At 33.7% G+C, this 21,696-nt stretch overlaps 1 protein-coding gene across 1 annotated transcript; it reads left to right on the top strand.

Annotated features, from left to right (window-relative positions):
• Positions 1-1,494: 1,494 nt before the first annotated feature.
• Positions 1,495-21,406, top strand: LOC123559678 (uncharacterized). Its single transcript, XM_053516808.1, has 10 exons — positions 1,495-1,510; positions 5,868-6,113; positions 8,904-9,212; positions 10,943-11,257; positions 11,596-11,880; positions 16,273-16,578; positions 16,977-17,252; positions 17,692-17,844; positions 19,302-19,353; positions 20,318-21,406. The coding sequence occupies exons 1-10, from the start codon at positions 1,495-1,497 to the stop codon at positions 20,412-20,414; spliced, it is 2,055 nt and encodes a 684-aa protein (XP_053372783.1). The 3' UTR covers positions 20,415-21,406.
• The last annotated feature ends 290 nt before the right edge of the window (positions 21,407-21,696 follow it).

The raw sequence follows: 21,696 nt of genomic DNA, 5'->3' as shown, positions 1-21,696 counted from the left end.
CGTAGGACTGGCCCCTTTACGGGAATGCATAGATCTGTAGTTCCTTCTAAACCTCAGAGGTGCTTAACAAAGTCGTAGGAAAATATTGGTAGTGTGTACAGAACCTACAAAATCAGCAGCAGTTCTTTAGAACAACGCAGCCCAAAATTGACAAAGCAGTCAATTAATGAAGTTAACTCAAACAAGTTACCACTGCGTGTATTCGACTGAGAAATGTAAAATTGATCAATTTACAGTAAAAGTGTATATATAGCAAGAGTAGGTATATACGTCACGTGCACCAGCTGCATGGATCACGTTTACATTGATTTTACACTACTTTGAACTCCGGAATGTCGTGTTGTGTGTCATTTAGACTATCTTCTATGAAACTGCCTAGACCAACGTACACTGGAGCTTACAACAAATGTTTCTGATTTTCAGTTCCCCTTGAATTACGTACAAGTTTCTAGATTGACTCTGCACAGTGAGGTACAGTTTACATTCAACAAAACAAGTATGGCCGAAATTACACATTTCGCCGTTTTAACGTATTTATTCAAAGTCTATTCAGCATGTGTAGTGAGGAAAATCAGTTTCGAGTTATAAGGATATTTGATAGTTTGTTTCAAGATAGATTCTTAGGTGTATTTTACAAAACAAAAAAAACCCAAAAGAACAGCAAGAAAAACTGCATATGACTTTAGATTAAAAGTTGCGATTCATTAAAAATATTTTATTGCCAGAATAAGCAGAAACCCATATACTTATGTATTTTCAATTCATATAATTTATTCATTTATTCTATTCACTGACACATTACACAGGCCTGGAAGAATACAATAGAAGTTACGTATGCAATATTGTTTTTAAAACTGCAGATTATCAATAATAATTAATATTATAATAATCTTTCTCATGCTTAGAGAGAGAGAGAGAGAGAGAGAGAGAGAGCATTCTTTTTCCTGTTAAATTAACGTTAATGATACTGTTATATTGATATAAAAGAAAAATGATCAACATTAAATGTGTTTGTCTATTTTAGCATTGAATGTACCACTCAATGCAAAATTTATTTTAGCAAATTTTTATATTGTAAAAGTCGTGTAATTTATGCAAGTAAAATTGTTTGCGAAGAAAAATTACATTAAAACTTAGACTCTTTAATTCGAATAAAACATAGAAATATAATTTAACTAAAAAAATGATTAAGTATATTCATCACGATACCGTATGTTCACGCTTTTATATATCGTGTTCATGTAATTCTACAGCAACAACATTGGGCTCATGTTAATTATTCTTCAAAATAAGTGAAAATAAAGCGTATTTGGGTTCATCAATTCTTACAGTGGTTGTTTAGATTTGATCAAGTGTGTCTTCCTTTCAAGTCTGATTTTGAAGGTTCGCCATACATTTTCTATAATATTAATATCAGGTCTCTGTGAAGGCCAAGACGTACAGGTTATACTATTTTCATTTTTCCACTGAGAGCTCCTCTTTGATGTGTGCACCATGGCATTATCTCATTGTAAGAAATTTATGGCAATAACTGGTCAGAAGTTGCTCTCTAGACACTCTATGTATTTCTGTGAGTCTATTTCTCAATAACTTCCAAAGTTCCAACACCATTATAAGTTAGACATCCCCAAAACATAGCAGACACACATCCACCTCCATATTGACCGAGACACTCTGGATGCCAGATTTCATCTTCCTTTCTCCAAACACTTACTCTCTTTTGACTGTAAATTTTCACATGTGTTTCATCACTAAAGATCACCTTGTCCCTATTTTTATTTAGAGTCCAGTGTAATTTCTTTTTACACCATGAAAACACGCCTTTTCCAGTTAGAGGTATTGATGGTTAGTGTCTTTCGTACTTTTCTCCTTGTTTACACATGAAAGTTTAATCGACGTCAAACAGTTCTAGATGATATCGGATTAGGCAATGTCTCATTTACTAGTCCAGTCAGTTCTGCTAAATGAGCCCTCGCGTTACTTTTAGCCGGAGGCCTTCCACTCACTTCCAGGTGCGTTTTCAACACTTTCTCTCGCGTTATACCTATTCAGAAACTTATAAACACAAATACTTCGGCAAATTTTCTTTGGAAACGTCTATCATGTACAAAAGATATAACGATCTCTTATTGTTCAGATGCCAACTCTTTCCTTTTCACAGCCATTCAGTTGCAGACGACATTTGTTTACAATAAAGAGCTATTTCCTGTTTTAATCAGTCCAAAGAAAACAAATGAACTTAAAGAGAATATGTCACAATCAAAACGTTTACCGAAAAGAAAAGTAATTCGAGTTATTTCCTAATTCGCTACGCTCAAACGTAAATAAATTATTTATCCCATAATCAAAGTAAATCGAGGGAAGAAAGGAGAACAAAAACATAAATGAATTTTAGGATTTGTTGTCTGCATTGTCATGTATCCACATTGTTAACACATTTCTAGCTTTAACACAAGACATCATGCATGAACTTTAACACTAGTTTGTTTTTAACTGAGCGAAAACTGCACATATGTATATACATAATATATACAAAAAACTGCAAAAACCTTCTTTATAATTATATCCTGTTCAATTGAACTTCAATCATATAAAATATCAATTTCCTTTAATTCCTACACGGAAAACTTACATATATGAATATACTTTCCCAGTCGGTGTGCTGCGAGGCGGCTACTCAGCCCTAACTCCGTCGTGGGAGGGGGAAGTAGAAAGATACCAAGTCTCAAGACCAGCTTCCATCTTCTGGCGGCCTGACAACCCCCACAATTTATTGCCGAAAAAAATTTTACTCAGTGAAGATAATGTAGTCCATAGAAGTTCAATTGCTAGCCAAAAGCATGTACATTCATTCAATGTATGTCTTCCGAACATATCATTTCATTAAACGTATAATATACGAGTACATATAATTTATATGTATTTATAACTTAATGAGACTATGATAAAATTGATTTTGCACTTATGGTAAATTACTGTCTCTATCTTTCTATCTTACAAGAAAAAGTAACTTTCTATTTTTAAAGGATCTTTAAACGAGGCAAATGTATAACTCCTCAACTCTTGAAATAATCTGTAAAATATAAACTAAACTTACCAACATCATGTTGAAAACCGTACCGATTATATTTAAATCAGCTCTTACAATTAAGCCGAGCAAGTTAACCAAACACATCATAAAATACATGCCATTGAGGGAAACTTCCATACAGTGCTATGTACTGTTAATATTCGAAATAACGTTAAAACTCGTATTACATTTGTTTATGGCGTGGCTGTCACACTTTTATGAACATAAACATCATTAATTTTATTTTTAGTTCCTAATTTCTTTCTTTTAATAATTGTTTTCTCCAATATTTGAAAATTTGTAAGGAGTTTAAAGGTGTAAAATAAAGACAAATCGAAAGTCAGCGTGTAATTATAATAGCCTTATATGTGTAGACGTGTGAATATATAAGGCCACATTTAAAAATTTTATCGTACACGCATAAATATGCTTATACGGACGTGTGCGTGTAAATATACGTGCATTTGTATTAAAGCGTGCACGTATAAATTTACGCATGCACGTCCATATATGCGTGCACGTAAATCTTTACGAGTTCACGCACATTCTAGCCGCACTTAGATACACCTGTATATTTACAAGTGTACGCGTAAATATATAAGTGGATGTTTAATTACAAGTGCACGTATATATAACAAGAGGACCATGATGGTCCTGAATCGCTCACCTCTTCCCACATGACCCAGTTTTGAGTATGACGTCGTTTTTTCTATTATTTGACATAGTGACCTAGTTTTAGAGCTCATGTAACCCAGTTTTGAACTTGACCTAGATATTATCAAGATAAAAACTCTGACCAATTTTCATGAGGATCCATTGAAAAATATGGTCTCTAGAGAGGTCACAAGGTTTTTCCATTATCTGACCTATTGACCTAGTTTTCGAAGGTATTTGACCCTGTTTTGAACTAGATATCATCAAGGTGAACATTCTCACTAATTTTCATGAAGATCTCATGAAATATATGGCCTCTAGAGTGGTCACAAGGTTTTTCTATTTTTAGACCTACTGACCTAGTTTTTGACCGCACGTAACCCAGTTTCGAACTTGACCTAGATATCATAAAGATGAACATTTAGACCAACTTTCATACAGATCCCATGAAAAATATGGCCTTTAGAGAGGTCACAAGGTTTTTCTATTATTTGACCTGCTGACCTAGTTTTTGATGGCACGTGACCCAGTTTCAAATTTGACGTAGATATCATCAAGATGAACGTTCTGACCAATTTTCATGAAGATCGCATGAAATATATGGCCTCTAGAGAGGTCACAAGGTTTTACTATTTTTAGACCCACTGACCTAGTTTTTGAAGGCACGTAACCCAGTTTCAAACTTCACCTAGATATCATCAAGATGAACGTTCTGACCAATTTTCATGAAGATCGCATGAAATATATGGCCTCTAGAGAGGTCACAAGGTTTTCCTATTTTTAGACCCACTGACCTAATTTTTGAAGGCACGTGACCCAGTTTCAAACTTGACCTAGTTATCATCAAGATGAACGTTCTGACCAATTTTCATAAAGATCTTGTGAAATATATGGCCTCTAGAGAGGTCACAAGGTTTTTCTATTTTTAGACCTACTGACCTAGTTTTTGCAGGCACGTGACCCAGTTTCGAATTTGACTTAGATATCATCAAGATGAACATTCTGACCAACTTTCATAAAGATCTCATGAAAAATGTGACCTCTAGAGTGGTCACAAGCAAAAGTTTACTGACGGACGCACGCACGCACGGACGGACGACGGACGACGGACACCGCGCGATCACAAAAGCTCACCTTGTCACTTTGTGACAGGTGAGCTAAAAACGCAGTCTCATATAAGCTACATATTTACACGTGCACATATAAAATTATACACGTGGACGTATATCTTTTCGCTTGCACGCATATTTTATACGTGCAAGTATATTTTGAAATGCGCGCGCACAAGCAAAGCAAACTTTTGACCCAAACGGTACACCATGATAAGTAAATCTAAAATTGCAACGGTATATTTTGATCGTATCGAATTGATGGAAGTCAAATTAATTCCTACTATTTTTCAACTCTATTTAGTTGAAATTGATCACACATCAATATTTTCAATATAAACCTGAAAATTACAATTTAGGCTAGTGACGTCACTAATGATATCAAATAGATGGATAATGTGGAGTGAAGAAGTATATTTACATAGTTTTCTTTTTAAAAGAATTGTTTGGACATACGAGCAAAATGTGCATAATCATATATAAGTAAAATAATTATGAAACAATGTGATGGGAAGCTTTGCATCGAGAAATATTTACTCGTTTTTTTTTCAGATTAATACCAATAATGTCGTGCAGAATCTCCAGTGCAAAACTGTAATATTTCTAGATATAAATCTTGTTATCTACAAAATCAAACTTGCAGAAAAGTATCCAAATTATCAGGATAAGAGCATTTTCCATCCTTGAAGAGTGAAATGTTGACCGCAAAATGGTTTTATACTGCAGATAGCAGTACCTGCCGCATAGCGGCCAGCATCAAGTTGCACTCAATTTGTGACTTTTCATTTTTGTTTTATCTTATTGCATCTGTCATTGCTCAACGAATTTACATAAAATCCTTATTATCTGTTATATAACTGAACTAATGTTTAAAAACTATACCCAAATTTCATCAGAATCTGTCATAATTTGGCAGAGATATAAAAGATGTGAAGTTTGAAAAGCCAAAGAGTATATTTTCAATACGGTCCCAATCAACTTCCAATAAAATGTTATATTTTGTATTCATACTAGCAATTTATACAACATTTCAGTGGTGGCTTCAGACTGTTTCCGGACAACGACGTATGAGTATAAAGGCCACCAGCAGACGACGAAGAATGGAGAGACATGTATAAGATGGGATTCTTTTGGTCATGAATACAGTAATCCTGATAAAGTCACGGAAGCTACGACATCTGAAGACGAAAATTACTGTCGTGATCCGGATAGACATGGTTATCTCTGGTGCTATGTGTCCTCAGATCATGACTGGGGAAAGTGCGACATTGACAAATGTGGTAAATACGTAGAATGATTCGTCTGTTCTTTTTAATGTTAGATGTCCCGAGACAGTGTAGGTTCTCTTTTAACCTGAACACTAACGTAATCATTACCTTGACAGGAATCCTCCAAGCATGTCGTGATACAAAATTATGTAGCTGCTAGAAGTCTTTTGACATATGTATTTTCCCAATGAACCCAATTTTTACATTTAAATGATCTTCTGACTTTAAAATTGTTTACAGTTAATTGCATGGGATTGTTTTGCAATGATCGCGGGGAAGACATTATGTAAAGGATTGGTGTGACTAGCCTAAAAATCAAAAAAGCAATTCGACAGAAAACGCCAAAATCAACTTTTTCAAATTCAAATTTTAGTCCAAAAAGTTTTACTTTGGGTCATTTTCTGAAGTTTTTGATATAAATGTTAGACTACGTTATATGAGAAGGGGAGAAGGGGTGGAGTGTAAATGAATATATATAAAATACCCACAGTTACCCATCTGTTTATGATATGACAGCATTGATTGAATAAAACTAGGAAGTCAAGTTTTGTAACTTTCAGATCATGATATAATAAAGATTTAAAGTTGTATGAAAACCAAATTCCCCCCTTTTGTATAATGTCGTGCAATTTGCCCTATTTTGATGGTTTTGTTTACATTTAATAGGGGTCATTTGAACATGTGTAATGTGTCCTATTAGGAAATTTTACCAAGTTGAACTCAGTCTTAAAGCTTATACCTATATTCAGCACCTACAACAATTTGAATGTCAGACACTGCTGTGACCACGCGCAATTACACCAAAGGATTGTGGGACCCCAAAATGTAAAGATGATCACAAAAATATGAGTAAATGGTTACAAATGTGAAACAGTTGTGTAAAATATGTAAACACATTCCACAAAAGGGAAACGTAGTTGTTCTAAATGTAAAAACGTCGCTGGTCATATACGTTATAAAAAAGAGTCACAAAAAGTCACAAATGAAAACAAATCGTATTCCAACCATGTAAAACCAATTTTGACATTTAATTTTGATGGTAAAATACAGTAGTACACATCAACATTCGTTGTTTATTGAATTTTGCAAAATTATGTGTTGTTCTTTCAAAGCTACAGACTGTAAAAATTACAATGTAGCATTTTGGACGTGTATTGTTAATTTTCTTTTGTTATAAGCCGTCTGTTTAAATTTCGCTAGTTGCCTTTACTAGTATGGTGAAAAACATATTTACATTGAAAACCCACAACAAAAAGTGACCTACTTTTTTCCCCACATGCCTTCATGAAAACATTTTCATGATGCAGTCTTAAAACGGCAATACTACAAAATGAAGGGCGAGATTTTGAAGACCCTGCCAGTTTGTTTGTTCGTTTGTTTTTGGGTTTAACAGTATTTCAGTCATGTAACGGCAGGCAGTTACCACATAATTGTTGTTCCTGGATTCTGTACCAGTACGAACAAGTTTCCCTGCAAGTGACTGTCAAATTATCTACAATAATCAGAGGTAGAGGACGTTATTTCAAATTTCTATTATCAACTCGTCACGAAGTTTATTCGCCTTGCATGAGGCTCGAACTCACGACACCGCGATTCGCTCTCCCTATTGCGCTTAGCGGACGGGCTTAAAGGTCCTGACTGAGTAATTGTATTTTCTTAACTTAATCTGCTTGACATTTTAGCTATTTTTATTCATTGAATTCAAAACGGGCATAGTGACATACCCATATAATTGCTGAAATTGGTAGAGTAAATATTGAGGTGAATATATGTTAAATCTATACAAAAAGATATGTGCGTGGACAAAACACTCCAGGAAATGTCATAACATGTTTCTGGACAATATGTTAATATGTATGGAGAACATATGTGCTGAGTATTATTAAGATCCCTTTATGAATGACGTAGTTATTGATCGAACATAAAGTTGAGGACAGACGGAAAAGCGCAGTCCTATGGTCCCCGAAACTAGCTTTCAACCAGTAGTGGTCTAATAACCAACTGAAGGAGTATCCAATTCAAAGATTAGCCTCGTGCCCTTGCTTTGTCAAAAAACGAGGCAGGCTGTGAATATGTGTGCCGGTTTTAGAAGTATTTTGGCAGAAAACTTGCACCAAAACTGTTAATTCTTGTTTATTAGTGTGTTTCAGCTGTGATGTGTTGCATTCTGCATGCAACTAGTTTATAATTGTTTCTACTTACTCCCAAGGAAGAAAGAGTAAAGATGGGAGAGATAATTAAATAAGTTTGAAACTTATAATTTCGGTTCATGCACTCTGAATCCGTGGTATTGCCGCCTGTCACTATTTCAACATGTGTTAAAGGGACGTACCATTACTATATCCCTCCAGTTCTAAGAACACTGTAAAAGTCAGGTCCACCAATTCGTCCTTTTTTTCAGTAAATAGACAATACAGCATTTTGGTCTAGATAGAATTTTTAAGGTGAATGCGAAAGGTATAAAACTATTTTCACCTTTGTAGGAATATATTTTTTCACTTTTGTGACCTAAACAATGTTTTTACTTTTGTGACGCTTTTTTTATGACGTACGTGACATGCACCATTTTAACAATATATAGGTTTCATTGTACAAATGTTGTTAAATTATTTCACGATTTACACTTGAGGGTCATACAAAGATTAAATGGTTGTAAATAATGCGCTGTGTGTCTAAGATACTGTTGTAATTGCAGATTTTTTAACACCAGTTAGCATACATGTATGTCTTAGTTTAGGAATTTAAATGTAAAAAAGAAATCATGTCTGATTTTAAACAACTTAATTGTGTATAATTTTAAAGTTACTGTCGACGTGAACCAATGTGGAAGTCTGAAGATAGAACAGCCGACTATATTGAGCAGAAATGTTACCTTTACTTTTACTCCGGAAACAACCTCAGACGCAGACATGGTCTGGCAGCGGGCAAATGAAAGAAATTCATGGAGTACACTTCCTAAACATAAAAAGTTTACTCAATATTTTCAAGATGGAACGTATTACTTGGTTTTAACTGACGCTGCCAGAGGCTATGACGATGTATTTTACCGTGTTGATTATAAGAACAATAGCGTTAGCTGTTTAATGGAGACTCCTAAACTTCAGCTTCAAGGTATATTGTTTACATCTTTCCATGATATAATGTCAACATTATACTCATACTAAAGAGTAAGCCACAGCAATTTTCATGTTGAATCAAATGTGTTACTATGTTAATGTCCGGTCGGCAATTTAAAGAGTTTTACGTAAAGTATTTAGAATGACCAAAGTTTAAAAGACATATGTCATCGGATTCCTAAGCATGTATATGTTGAAACAAGAGCTCCAAAGTTATTATAAGATCTTTTTTTGATAAGTGTCTTCACACCTGTAATTATGATATCTATGAACCAGTTTTAAGAAACTAGATTTAATTATTACATTACTCTTTATATAAAATCACGGATCCATAATTTGTGCTCTATGACAGGTCTATATGCAGCAAGTGTTTACTAGCTAATAAGTCAAGCATTTGAAAATATTTCTGTGGAAATGAATTTGTGCTGTCATGTAATATAAGGTTTTTTAACATTGTTCTGTACAATACGGAGATATATTTGGACGAGTACCCAGCTGAAAAAAACATATTGGACAAGCCGCAAGGCGAGTCCAATATGGTCTTCTCAGCTGGGTACGAGTCCAAATATATCCTGTATTGTACAGTTCAGTGTTAAATAACCTTTTTATATCTATTTTAGTTTAGTTTAAATTAAAGATTATTCACTGAATATTGTATTTCTGCCTTCCTGATTTCAAGACGCATAATCAAACTCTGTTCATAGAGCGCCTACTTCACCCGATTTACATTTGGAACATTTTCACGCGTTTCGGGCTTTATCGTATGTTTAACATGGGACTTTTCGAACCGTCCAAATACGGAAAAATACAGGGTTTTTTTCTGTACGCACGTGCGTCAAATAAGGTAATTTATTATATACCTATATAAATTTTGTAAAAAATCGGCTTGTATTTCACAATTAAATATGAATAGACAGACAAAAATTCCGTATTGTACCTTTTAAATTCCGTATTGTACCTTCCGTATTGTATGCTGCCGGACTATTTTCATAAATATGCATGACCCGACACATTTCTATAAATAGCGCACATAAAAACTTCATTAAGTTCCATCAATAAACATTGAAGATTTCGTTCAAGAACAAAACAAGAATCAAAATGGTAAAGGTATATAATAAAAGGGTCATTATAACAGTAGCTAGATCTGGGACTTTGTATTCGGCTCTCGTGGATTTTGCAAGGTCGGATCACACTCGGCGCTTGCGCGCCTCGTGAGATCCGATCTGGCAAAATCCACTCGAGCCGAATACTGCATCCCAGATCAAGCTATTGTTATAATAATCCTATTATATTGTACGGTCACGTGTTGCAAATGAACGTTCACGATTGGATAGATAAAATAGATATAGAATAATAATAACTTATTGAATGGCTAATTTGATGTATTAAACGAAAGTAAAAATCTGTGAAAATGAATTTATGTTGTCATAATTGGATAGATAAAATAGATATAGAATAATAATAACTTAATGAATATTAAAGGAAAATGAAATCTGTGAACATGAATTTGTGCTGTCATGTAATATTAACTTAAAGGGTGGCTATTTGATGTATAAAACGAAAATAAACACCCTATACCAATCTCGAACATTTTATTTGATACATGGGATCTATCTGCCAGCTATTCAGACATGTACGTGCTATCCGTATCGGTAGATGCTAGCCCGATAGTCAAACATTAATAAATTGTAAATTATTTTTTTTATTTCTCTCTATTTTTCTTAGATATATCAAGCTATAAATGTGGATTTGTTTACCTAAGAACAACAAAAGTGAAAGAAGGCGAGAACGTAGAACTAGAATATTATCCATCGGAATATGTTAATCAATATCCAGAACAAACTGTACGACAATGGATGCATTCTGCAGTTCAACCTGTTTCAATAACCTTGACGAAAGATGTGTATGAGGAAGAAAGGGAACCGAATGATAAATATGTGTTGACTATTATTATGTTCAATGATCGAATGAATGGCCGATACGGAGTTTACTGTGGCAGTGCAGCGGGCTATTCAAATATGGTCAAAGTGATATTACCAGGTAGATATATTTACAATCAAGATTCAGAAGACGATTCAATTATTATCCGAAATAAAAGTTTAATCTCAGGAAAATGGAACCATAATGAAAATTTGCTATGTCCGTGCGATTACATATTCTTCGTATTAAATTACGGCATTCTTCGGTAATAAATTCATAAATAATCGAAGAATACCGTCATTTCATATGGAGAATATATAATCCCACGGAAATAGCCGATTGTCATTACGGATCCACTACCTAAAATCCATTGCCTTTTAAATGATATTTGCTTATATTGTGCGAAGTCAAAATTATCCATTTGGTCTTATTTCAAATTCACAAATTATAATCTTTAGGTGCAACCGATTTTAATTTGAACATTTCTTGTAAGGGGTGTATTGTTGGTGAGGATGGTGATCACTTCAGTGTTCTCTGCAAGACAAGTGGTGGTACACAACCAATAAAAGTCACCATGTCAATAGGAAATGAATCGCTAAGCCCGCATCGATATAATGAAACAGCGGGTAACATGGCATTCTTTACTCTTCTCAACAGACATCATATGGCAAATATGACCTGCACAGTTATGAACGATGCATTAACATCGCCTTTTATCATCACTGCACATGTGTATGTTATCAGTAAGTGAACGTTCATATTTACTTCATTCTAATCGAAATCAAAATATAACAAGGTACAGATGACTTGCATACTTATAAATGATGCATAAACTTCATTCACCTTTAATTGTCGCTTGTGGACAATATATCGGGGGGTAAGTGCCAGAAGGTGCTATGTACCATATTTTACGTTTTTCACTTTTTTTTGCATTTTCTGGTAGAGTTTTTCAAGCTGCACATTTTGCACCAGTTTGCGTCATTATATCATATTTCTTTCCTAAGTTATTTAACTGGGATCAAACCAGTCATTGCAGAATCTCTGTTAATAAGTTATGCCAAAGCAGACATTCCACGATAGGTTTATTTGGCAGTGTCGACTTTTACTGTTTTTTTCAATAATTAGGTGATGAAAACGGACTATCAAGTTTAGAGTGTGTGGCAGATATTGTATTTTGCACTGGAATGTTGAACATTCATCCTGTTTAAATGTTTTAGAAAAAAGAGTGGAAGTTATTAAAAGTGAGGTAGACTTCAGCAAATGATCTTGGAAGAGGAAAAACCAAACCTTATTAATTGTAACTGCTTTTTATAAGCTAGTTGGAAACATATTGGCAAAGATCCTTCACATTTATGACAGTCTTGAAGAAAGAATGGAAAAGTATATTGCCTTTGTGTTAAACTGGCATTATTCAGATTATGAAGAAATAACTGTAGTTTGATTACGTGTCAGTGGCAGACCTTTTCCCATAAGTACTGGCTAATTACACAAAGCGCAATGTTATATTCTACACAAATAATGCTGAAGAGCCAGTCAGCACAATGAAACCAACCAAAAGTGATTTACTTGCCACTGCAGATAAAAGTAAGTGTAACTTCTATACATCCTTTCTGGAATTTTGGATCAGTTTGAAGGATACCTTTGAAATCCAGACTCTGAAATATACTTTGATCCGCCGTTACAAGATGAACAATATGACTAACAGAAACAACAAATATACACCTACCACCAATGATAAATCAACACCACAGAAAAGAGCTACATCAAGAAAAAAGCAGTTTTTATAATGCCTGAGGAGTTCCATATTAGAAAAGGAAAAGCAATACCAGAAACATGGAATCAATGTGAAAAAAAGTTACAGGCTGTCAGGTGCAGAGTATAAATCAGCAGATGGAAAGCCAAACACCTCTAGTTGAGCCAGTAGGCTGTAGCAACTGCAGACAAAATGAGACACAAAAGTTACATCAGAACAAAGGCAACAATTCTTTAAATCAGTTTGGTCATTGACAAGTTGTGATAGACAAAAAGATGTTTGTCAATTGTAGAAGAGACAGACACTAAAACATATCAAAGCCAAATCAAAATGAAAACGGGTGTCAAGAAAAATTTCTTTCGAAATTGAATATAAAAGGTATTCAGTCTGTAAGATGTTTTTTTTTTAAAGAAAACTTCAATAGGTAAGGCATAACTATATTGATCATACGTTGAAGAACAAAAAGGACAGACATTTTACAGGAAGTGCTTAGAGAGTAAAAAAAGGCCTCATAACGTAATTTTTCAAAGTATAGTAGATGCAGTGAAAAAGCATACTGAATCTTTCCCACCCATAAGTTCACATTATGAACGAGAACGAAAAAGGAGACAATTCCTTGATTTGCATCTCACATTGCCAAAAATGTATGACCTCTATCTGGTGGAGTAAAAAAAATTAAAACAAAGCCAGTTTTATTGGAAGGATACAGATTAAGGTTGTACCTAAGAAGGACCAGTGTAACAGATGTAATCAGTTTTACATGGCACAGCAAGAATGAATTATGATTTATGAACAAAATAATGCTTTTGACAAACCTAAGAAAAGAAAGAACCCAAACCAAAATGGCAAGCTTAATTAAGTTTGCATAAGGTCGCAGCAAGATTGCAGTTGCGATTTTACCAAACATGCAGCATAAAACAACATATTTTGACATAAAAAGTTTAATATTTGTTTTATATATAACCTCCCTTTTATATGTATCAGCGATTGGAACCATCGCAACCATAATGTAAGCTTGCGCAAAGTAATTTGCGCGCTTCCTGCAACCTATTTAAGATCTAGCAAGCTTTTAAGGTTGCGCATGCTTGCGACTGGAACCCTAGCGACCTTAATTGCAACCTTGCAAGTTTACACAATCATAATAAGATTGCAAGCTTGCGCAATCTTGCAAACTCGCACAATCATAACAAGATTGTAAGCTTGCGCAAACTTGCAAGCTTACACACACATAATTATATCAGTGTACTGAAAAACATTTGCGAGTCCCGTGCAACCTTGTAAACATAACAAGGTTGAGCAAGCTTGCAAACTTAACTGTCTTTCCAAACATTGTTTAGGTTTATGAGACAGTTTTAATAAGTTAAGGGTGTAAAAATTTAATTATAAACAATTTTATAAAACAATATTTGTAGTGATCAGTAGATATTAAGACTCAACAATCAGGGACAATAGTTTTTAAAACAACATATTTTGACATAAAAAGTTTAATATTTGGTTTTATATATAACCTCCCTTTTATATGTATCAGTGAACTAAAAGAGTTTTAAAAAGGTTATAGGTAATGAATTTGAAAAACTGAAAATGTTTCCCTCCAGAAGTCAACAAGCAAATACTGTTGCCAATTAAGTATCATTCAAAGCTACATATTTCTGCCGCAAAGAAAAAGTATCTATCGCAACTATGCAAGAGTGGTAATATTCCTGAATATTTCCATGAATTACACGGTTTTAATTAACAGTAAAAACAGTACAAGAGATTGTTTACCAGAACCAAATGCTGTTCAAGATTCAAGCAATGACTCCAATAGTAACTTAACACTGAGAGTCAGATAAATTTACCACTACATTTTAAATGTGACTGACAATGTGGTTCCCAAGACTTAGCCATCTCCTTTCCCTTACATTTACGCTACTTTTTGCATCCCATCCCCTTTACTTTTAGTAAGTTTTCGTGGCTCCTCTTTATTTTGGCAGCCGAATCCCAAGACGGTACTTGATTGTTTTTTCCTACTTGTGTGGGTATGTTTGTAAGCTTGTGAGTCTATAACGGTGCCCTACTGTTTTCTTATGTGTTGCTTGTTCGTTTTTCTATGTTATTCAGTTGATCGTCGTTGTGTGTTTGTCTTTGGTACATAAGTGTCTGCGCTATTGTGGTTACGTTGTAGTGCGACTGTTTTTAAAGAACATGGCATTCCCTTGTATATTTGTCCTTGTTCAACTTTCCCCTTCGGATTCCTCCCCCACCCCGACCCAATTTCGCCCCTTACCGTTTCCTTCCCCTTTATCAATATTTAGCTTATATTAATATGTACTTGTTGGATGTTTGAAGCAACCCGTCTGAAATATTTTTCCATTACAGCTTCTATTTGTTGTGGGCCTACTATGTAAATGCGTGGCTCTGGGGCTGTGTTTTTGGTGCTCTGTGCTTCCGAGAAATCTACCCTTGCCTATTATCTTTTTTAGTGTGTGACAATAATGATAGTTACATAGATTACAGTCATAAACATGTGTATCAAACTTTATATCTCTATTAATACAGTGTTTATATTTCATAACATTACATTAATGTATTATGAAATACATAAACACATTAACTAAAACGTTGTAGATGATTCTTAATACATGATAAGACAGTCTAATAAGAGCTAAATGGAGCTATATACATATAGGCTATTTGTGACTTGAAAAGTCTTAAGCTAAGACAAAGAAAGCATATTGCCATAAGAATCTATGTTTTTATAGAATGTATTTGTATGCCAAAAAACTTACATGTCAACTTTGCATATGCTAGAAGATTCTATTGCTTTATAGAATGTTTTCGACACTTACAAAAACTATGACATGCAACATCTTCACCAGCTATCAATTTATAGCATGTTTTGGCTCAGTATTGTTTCGAAAGTTTTAACAGAATTGTACATGCCAAAACCAGATATCTTTCAATGGAATGTTTTAGTTATTCTGATATTTGCAAATAAATGGCCTTTTAGTTGTGCCAAAACATTTTTTTTGGATTTGACCTAATTTACTAAAGATATCAACAAAATACATATATTATGTATTAAATAATGATAAAGTAAATAAAACCATAGCTTTGATATCTCAAAATACCCTACTATTAAAAAGAAAAAAGAAAAAAAACGCTCTCCTGTAAAATTTTAAAAAATGCACATAGCAGGTTCTGGCACTTACCCCTCGATATACATAATAGGTAAGTACAACGTATTAAGATCAATTTATTTGCATCTGATCTAAAGAACTGAATAAAATCAAACTCAGTAATAAATGATTCAACTCCAGTTAGTGTTCCTCTTGTCAATATGTTAATTACATTACGTAGTCATTCGAGCAACTTAAAGAAGTCACAATATTTGTTTTTTCAGAGTCGCCTATATTCCATTTGTTTATGGTACCTGGGATCTTAAAAGAAGGAGAAACCGTTAATATTACTTGCGTAGTAAAAAATGGCAGGCCTGCTCCAAAAGTACGCATGAAAGTTTCTGATACTGAAGTACCGTCTGCTGTCCAGACGGATTATTTCAACACTTCCACCTCTTTAAACACTAATGCTGTCACCATGACAACATTTGAGCCAATCTGGAACAGGGAAAACATCACATGTTGTCGTTACAGTGAATGGTACAAGATCACCAGCGAGTGTTCCCCGCCAAAACAGGTCACATTTTTGTGTAAGTATTACATTCACATAATGGCCAAATAAAAATACCGAAATGGTATAACATCATATATGTTAATATTCCTGGAGATATTTATGTTTACCGATGAACATAAAAGCATTACACTAAGACGTCATTTGACCCTAAAATCGTAATTTTAACTAAAAAGCATTTATTACAGTTATTACAGAAATAAACTATTTTAATTTGAAAATGATTGAGAGTTATAAGTCGAATTTAGTCCGCTGAGATTGAAATATATTTATGGTGTCTAAACCTGTTCAAAAGAATTATGTCAGCTTTGGCGTATGTAGTCCTCCCGCTCGCACTTTTGAAATGTGCCGAAGCCAATGAATGTATCTTTGAAATGCATGTAAACCAAACGATTTCCACAATGTATACATTTGTAGATTCGCCTGTTATTGAATTCAACATATCCGGTTCAGTTTTGAATATTTCTGAAGGAGAACGGGTATACGTAAAGTGTTCAGTCAAAAGCTTGCGCACCTTCAACATTTCGTGGATGGAACATACTGATGGTGGAAACATATATCAAAAGCACTGTCACATGAAAACAGACTGCGTCATAGTAATTGATGCGTATCGTATTTCACAACGGCATTTGAATTGCCAGACCCGTTATTTACAAACAACGGATAAAAAGACATTGACTGTTAACATTTATGGTAATCACATCTCATTTTGAGATATTGCGTAACTCTGTTATTACGTACAATTTTACAATTGTTTCATAATCAGATATCTATCTTTCTTTAAAATTTAATATAATTAACTTCTGACAAATCAAACCTTGAAGTATTGATAATTTCATGAATACCTTCATAACATGCGTCTTGGCTTAGCTAAGGATGCTGATATTCACTGACAAGTAGTACGAATAATATACCGTTGATGCTGGTAAATATACAAATAACTCATGTAGTCTTCTTTCAACTATCCTCGTAAAATTGCTAAATAGAATAACATGCTTATAATCTTAATACATTGCAGAATGAAAATAGATTGATCCTTTAGATGGCTTTGAACTAAAATCTGATAATAGATATACGAGTAAGTATAAACTGTTTGTTTTCCCCTGAGCCATTTATACACTTTCTAATTCAGAGAAAGCTGAGCAACGTTTCAACAAACAGGATACCTGTGGCTCTGGAGGCAACTCGTTTATCTGGATCATTATTAGTTCTTGTTTAACTGCTGTCCTCATTGGTGTATTCATCGCATGTCTAGTTGCAATAAAGAAAATGAAGACTACTAAAGGTATCATAAGTAGAATTTTGATGATATGTCACCAAAAACAACTTGATTTAGAATTAAAGGATTACTTTTTCTCTTTAATATCGACTAAAATTTATTTCAGAATGAAGTGTCAATTGCTTTTTGCTTTAATAATCAGGAAGCGGGATAGAAATAGGTGAAAATTAAATCTAATTAATTATCATTACGATGGGTTTTATGAGTGCTACAGTGTGTGCTACGCGCACATGAAATACAGCTTACAAATATAAAGCGAGCATTCCATTCATAACAAAGTAAAGAGAACTCTTGACTGCATTATAGTTTTCCTATTACTGAAATGCTCTAAAATGGATTAAATAGTAGTGAATAATTGTGGTCTTTCAGTACGGGTTTTACTTTATATGAGCCGCGCCATGGGAAAACCAACATAGTGAGTTTGCGACCAGCATGGATCCAGACCAGCCTGCGCATCCGCGCAGTCTGGTCAGGATCCATGCTGTTCCCTAACGGTTTCTCTAATTGCAGTAGGCTTTAAAAGCGAACAGCATGGATCCTGACCAGACTGCGCGGATATGTTTTTGCAAAATACAATTTTATTCATATTGAACGTGATGTAATATTGTAAAGTAAAAAGTTTTATTTTGAAAAACTTGTTGAAGTTTTGATATATCTTTAATTATCTTGGGGTTCTATAGTCTGATGTATCATATGAATGGCTGTGTCTGATATTCAAATGAAATTAAAAATTAAGTTGATACCCTTTAACGGAGGAAAATTGATTAAACAATAGTTACAGCAGCCACGAAGTCAATGCTTTGTATCTCATTTGTATTTCAATACAGGTCTTACTTTATATATTTCCGCAAAATACAATTTTATTATTGTTGATTCATATTGAATGCGATGTAATATTGTAAAGTACAAAATTCTACTTTATCAGAGTTTAGAGATTATTCTACCATAAGCAAAATCCTGGAGCTTTTCAAATATAGCCACCAGGTCCGGCGACTAAAGATTTTTCAACTGAGACTGAATTTGACATTATCAAAGTTTTTAATGATACTTCAATTAAATGAATATAGAAAACTTATATTTTAAACAATGGTGAAAAACTTCAAAACTAAAACAATGTGCCTCATATTTAGAAACATCATTTTAGACTGACATTGTGTTACTATTTACAGCCACCACACGGCACCTAACGAGTGCTGTTTCGGTAGCTGATATATCTAGAATAAATCTTAACCAAGCAAAATATTTGCAGACTTTGTTTGAGTCATGGAAAGTAATAAAATATGCAACACTCTCACTTTCTCTAGCAATGGATTATTAAATAATAAGCGGAATCTGTTATTATACCAAAACACAGGACTGACTTCATGATTCCAAAGGACAAGAAAATATAAAGACAAATTATTATTTCAGGTAATGCTGAAGGGTAAAATATCATTTGCAAAACGGTTAAGTTTTATTTCCAGCAAAATGGGAAGAGAATAAAATGAGACGAAGTACAAGTGTTGGTGGAAGGAGGTTTGTGTGTTAAATTTCCTAAATCACTTCGTTCGTCTTTGATTCCTTAGTGTTCCTTAATGAGTTTAGAAACAACTAAGCGCTTAAATGACAGACCAAGAAACATACTTGTTTCTGCTTTCGACTTTGAATGGATAACTTTTTTAAACCGAAGTATGTATTTTTAACCAAATATACATTTATTTCACTCTCTTTCATGGATTACATATTCTAAGAATCAAGGTTATCTATACAGTAAGTTATAAGAACATTTTTTCAATTTTTATTAAAGTTACAATTCTGTTGCAAATACATATAACTTGCATTTTCAAATATGAATGTGAACAATCAAGTAACTTCCTTGTTGTTTTGAGCCGAAGGCATGTTTTATTACAGGAATGTATGAAGATCCTTTTTCAATACAACATAGCTGATAAAACCTGATAAAATAACGAGCTCAATTATAATAGTCTGTGTCAGGCTAATTGATGGGAAAAATAGTGAGCAAAAGAAATAATCGGAAAACAAAATATTACAATGATTCTCAAACACATTATGTTTAGGAAAGAAAAATCAACTGTCAGTAATTTTGTCACTTTATGTGGTATTGCAACATACAGGCTGTTTGTCTTACCACAAAGCTATGCGCTATGACGATAAAAACTGAAAGTAACCTATACGTACATTGTGTCTTCTTAACAAACATAAAAATAGAATAAAATAAAATAGAGTCTGATAACTAAATTTAAACCGTTTCATATCAATCCAACAATATAATAAAAACCGACAATACAAAGATTGCTAAGCTAAAATATGAATCTTCTGGATGGTGCAGATCGAAAACAGAACTATTCAGGTTAAACAATATTATGTTTAATAAATTAGATTACACAAATGCATCACATTCGCAGACATAATTTGATAACATATTGTTGTGATTTCAACCTATTTTCTCATTAATTAACTTCTGTTTAACTTCAAGCAGGAACGATGTAGAACTTGAAGACCGTGCGTATGAAGACTTGAATGCCAGGGATGCAAGTGGGCAATTAGAAACAACATATTCTCAACTCTCTCCATAGACCCAACCGGATGGAACCAGAAAGTATTGCTCCAGCGATAGCAATAAATACGTCATGTGACTTGAAAAAAAGTAAAAAAATAATTGATATCCCTGTTTCACATGCAGTTTGGGGAACATGTCTTCAAACGAAATATTGTTCAAACTGTGGAAATGGGTGTGAAATTAAAAGGCACCTTTCCGGACAGAAATAGTTAAATATTTAAAATATATAGACCTGACCATAGCTCAACATTTCTTAATTGATTGAAGAACGCCAGTTTAACATGCATTTCGATAATGAAACTGTCCTATTTATTTACAGAACATTGTAAATACAACATTTGTGAATTTATACTTTTGCTAAACCTTTCTCATAAAACAAGTAGCCTATGTTACAAAAACAAAAATCGTGTCCATTCTGTTGCTTTACGTAGATTGAGGTACTCTGGAAATGTCCATATTTTGATATGGCAATACAAAGAATGTAACGTTGTAAGTGTTCACGTTAAAACGTTTTTGCAAATTTTACAAACCAAATATAAAATTTTAAACATGCATATTAACTTGTAGAGATATATAGGAGTGTATAGGAATGCATGTGCAATTTGTAAATCGCATCCTCTGTGGTCTCTTGGGATGAGCATGTAGGAGTAGAAACGGTGATTTGTTCTAAATTAAAACCACAAACTGTTTTATGTTTCACTTGACAAGCTTAATTACGGTGAACACTTTACCCTTGTACCATATTGAGAGGATTGAGGACACTTGTAATGAGCACAGAATAGAAATTCTGTTCACACAAATCCATAGCGTATTTTTACTTTAGACCTATAATGGTAATACATATGATGATATATTCTAAATTATTAAATTAATTGCATACTATTATACATTTTATCTTAATGTGATCAAAATTACTAAAGATCATTTTTTCTGTACTGCCCCATTAGGACTTTATGCATCTAAATTGTTAAGTAAATAACTATAAGAATCTGTTCGGGTTGCTCAGGGCGCTCAGTATATATTATATCTTCATAGATCAAATGACTTTGTGTTCACTGGAAAGTTCAAATACTGTTCATGCCTTTCTTTTCATTGACTTTGTTTTATAAATTTGTTATTGTTTTGTTTATTTGTATTTAGCTGAACCGCTTCTTTCGCCTGAAATGTTAATCAGACCAGCGGATATTTTTTAATCAAATGTTCTTCATTGCCTAGATCAAAACATTTTATATTTCTGCCTATCAATATTGCGTTTCAGTTGTAAACCAAATAACACTTCTTAAGGCTGTTTCGTTAGC

This window comes from Mercenaria mercenaria, chromosome 10 (assembly GCF_021730395.1).
Source record: "Mercenaria mercenaria strain notata chromosome 10, MADL_Memer_1, whole genome shotgun sequence".
NCBI classification, from domain to species: Eukaryota; Metazoa; Mollusca; class Bivalvia; order Venerida; family Veneridae; genus Mercenaria; species Mercenaria mercenaria.
The sequence above is the reverse complement of the archived record's forward strand: the minus strand, read 5'-3'. Positions and strand labels throughout refer to the sequence as shown.

Coding starts and splice junctions, on each gene's coding strand:
- LOC123559678 (XM_053516808.1), top strand. Junction 9,213..10,942: donor TCCTAAACTTCAGCTTCAAG/GTATATTGTTTA, acceptor TATTTTTCTTAG/ATATATCAAGCTATAAATGT. Junction 17,845..19,301: donor GAAAATGAAGACTACTAAAG/GTATCATAAGTA, acceptor TTTTATTTCCAG/CAAAATGGGAAGAGAATAAA.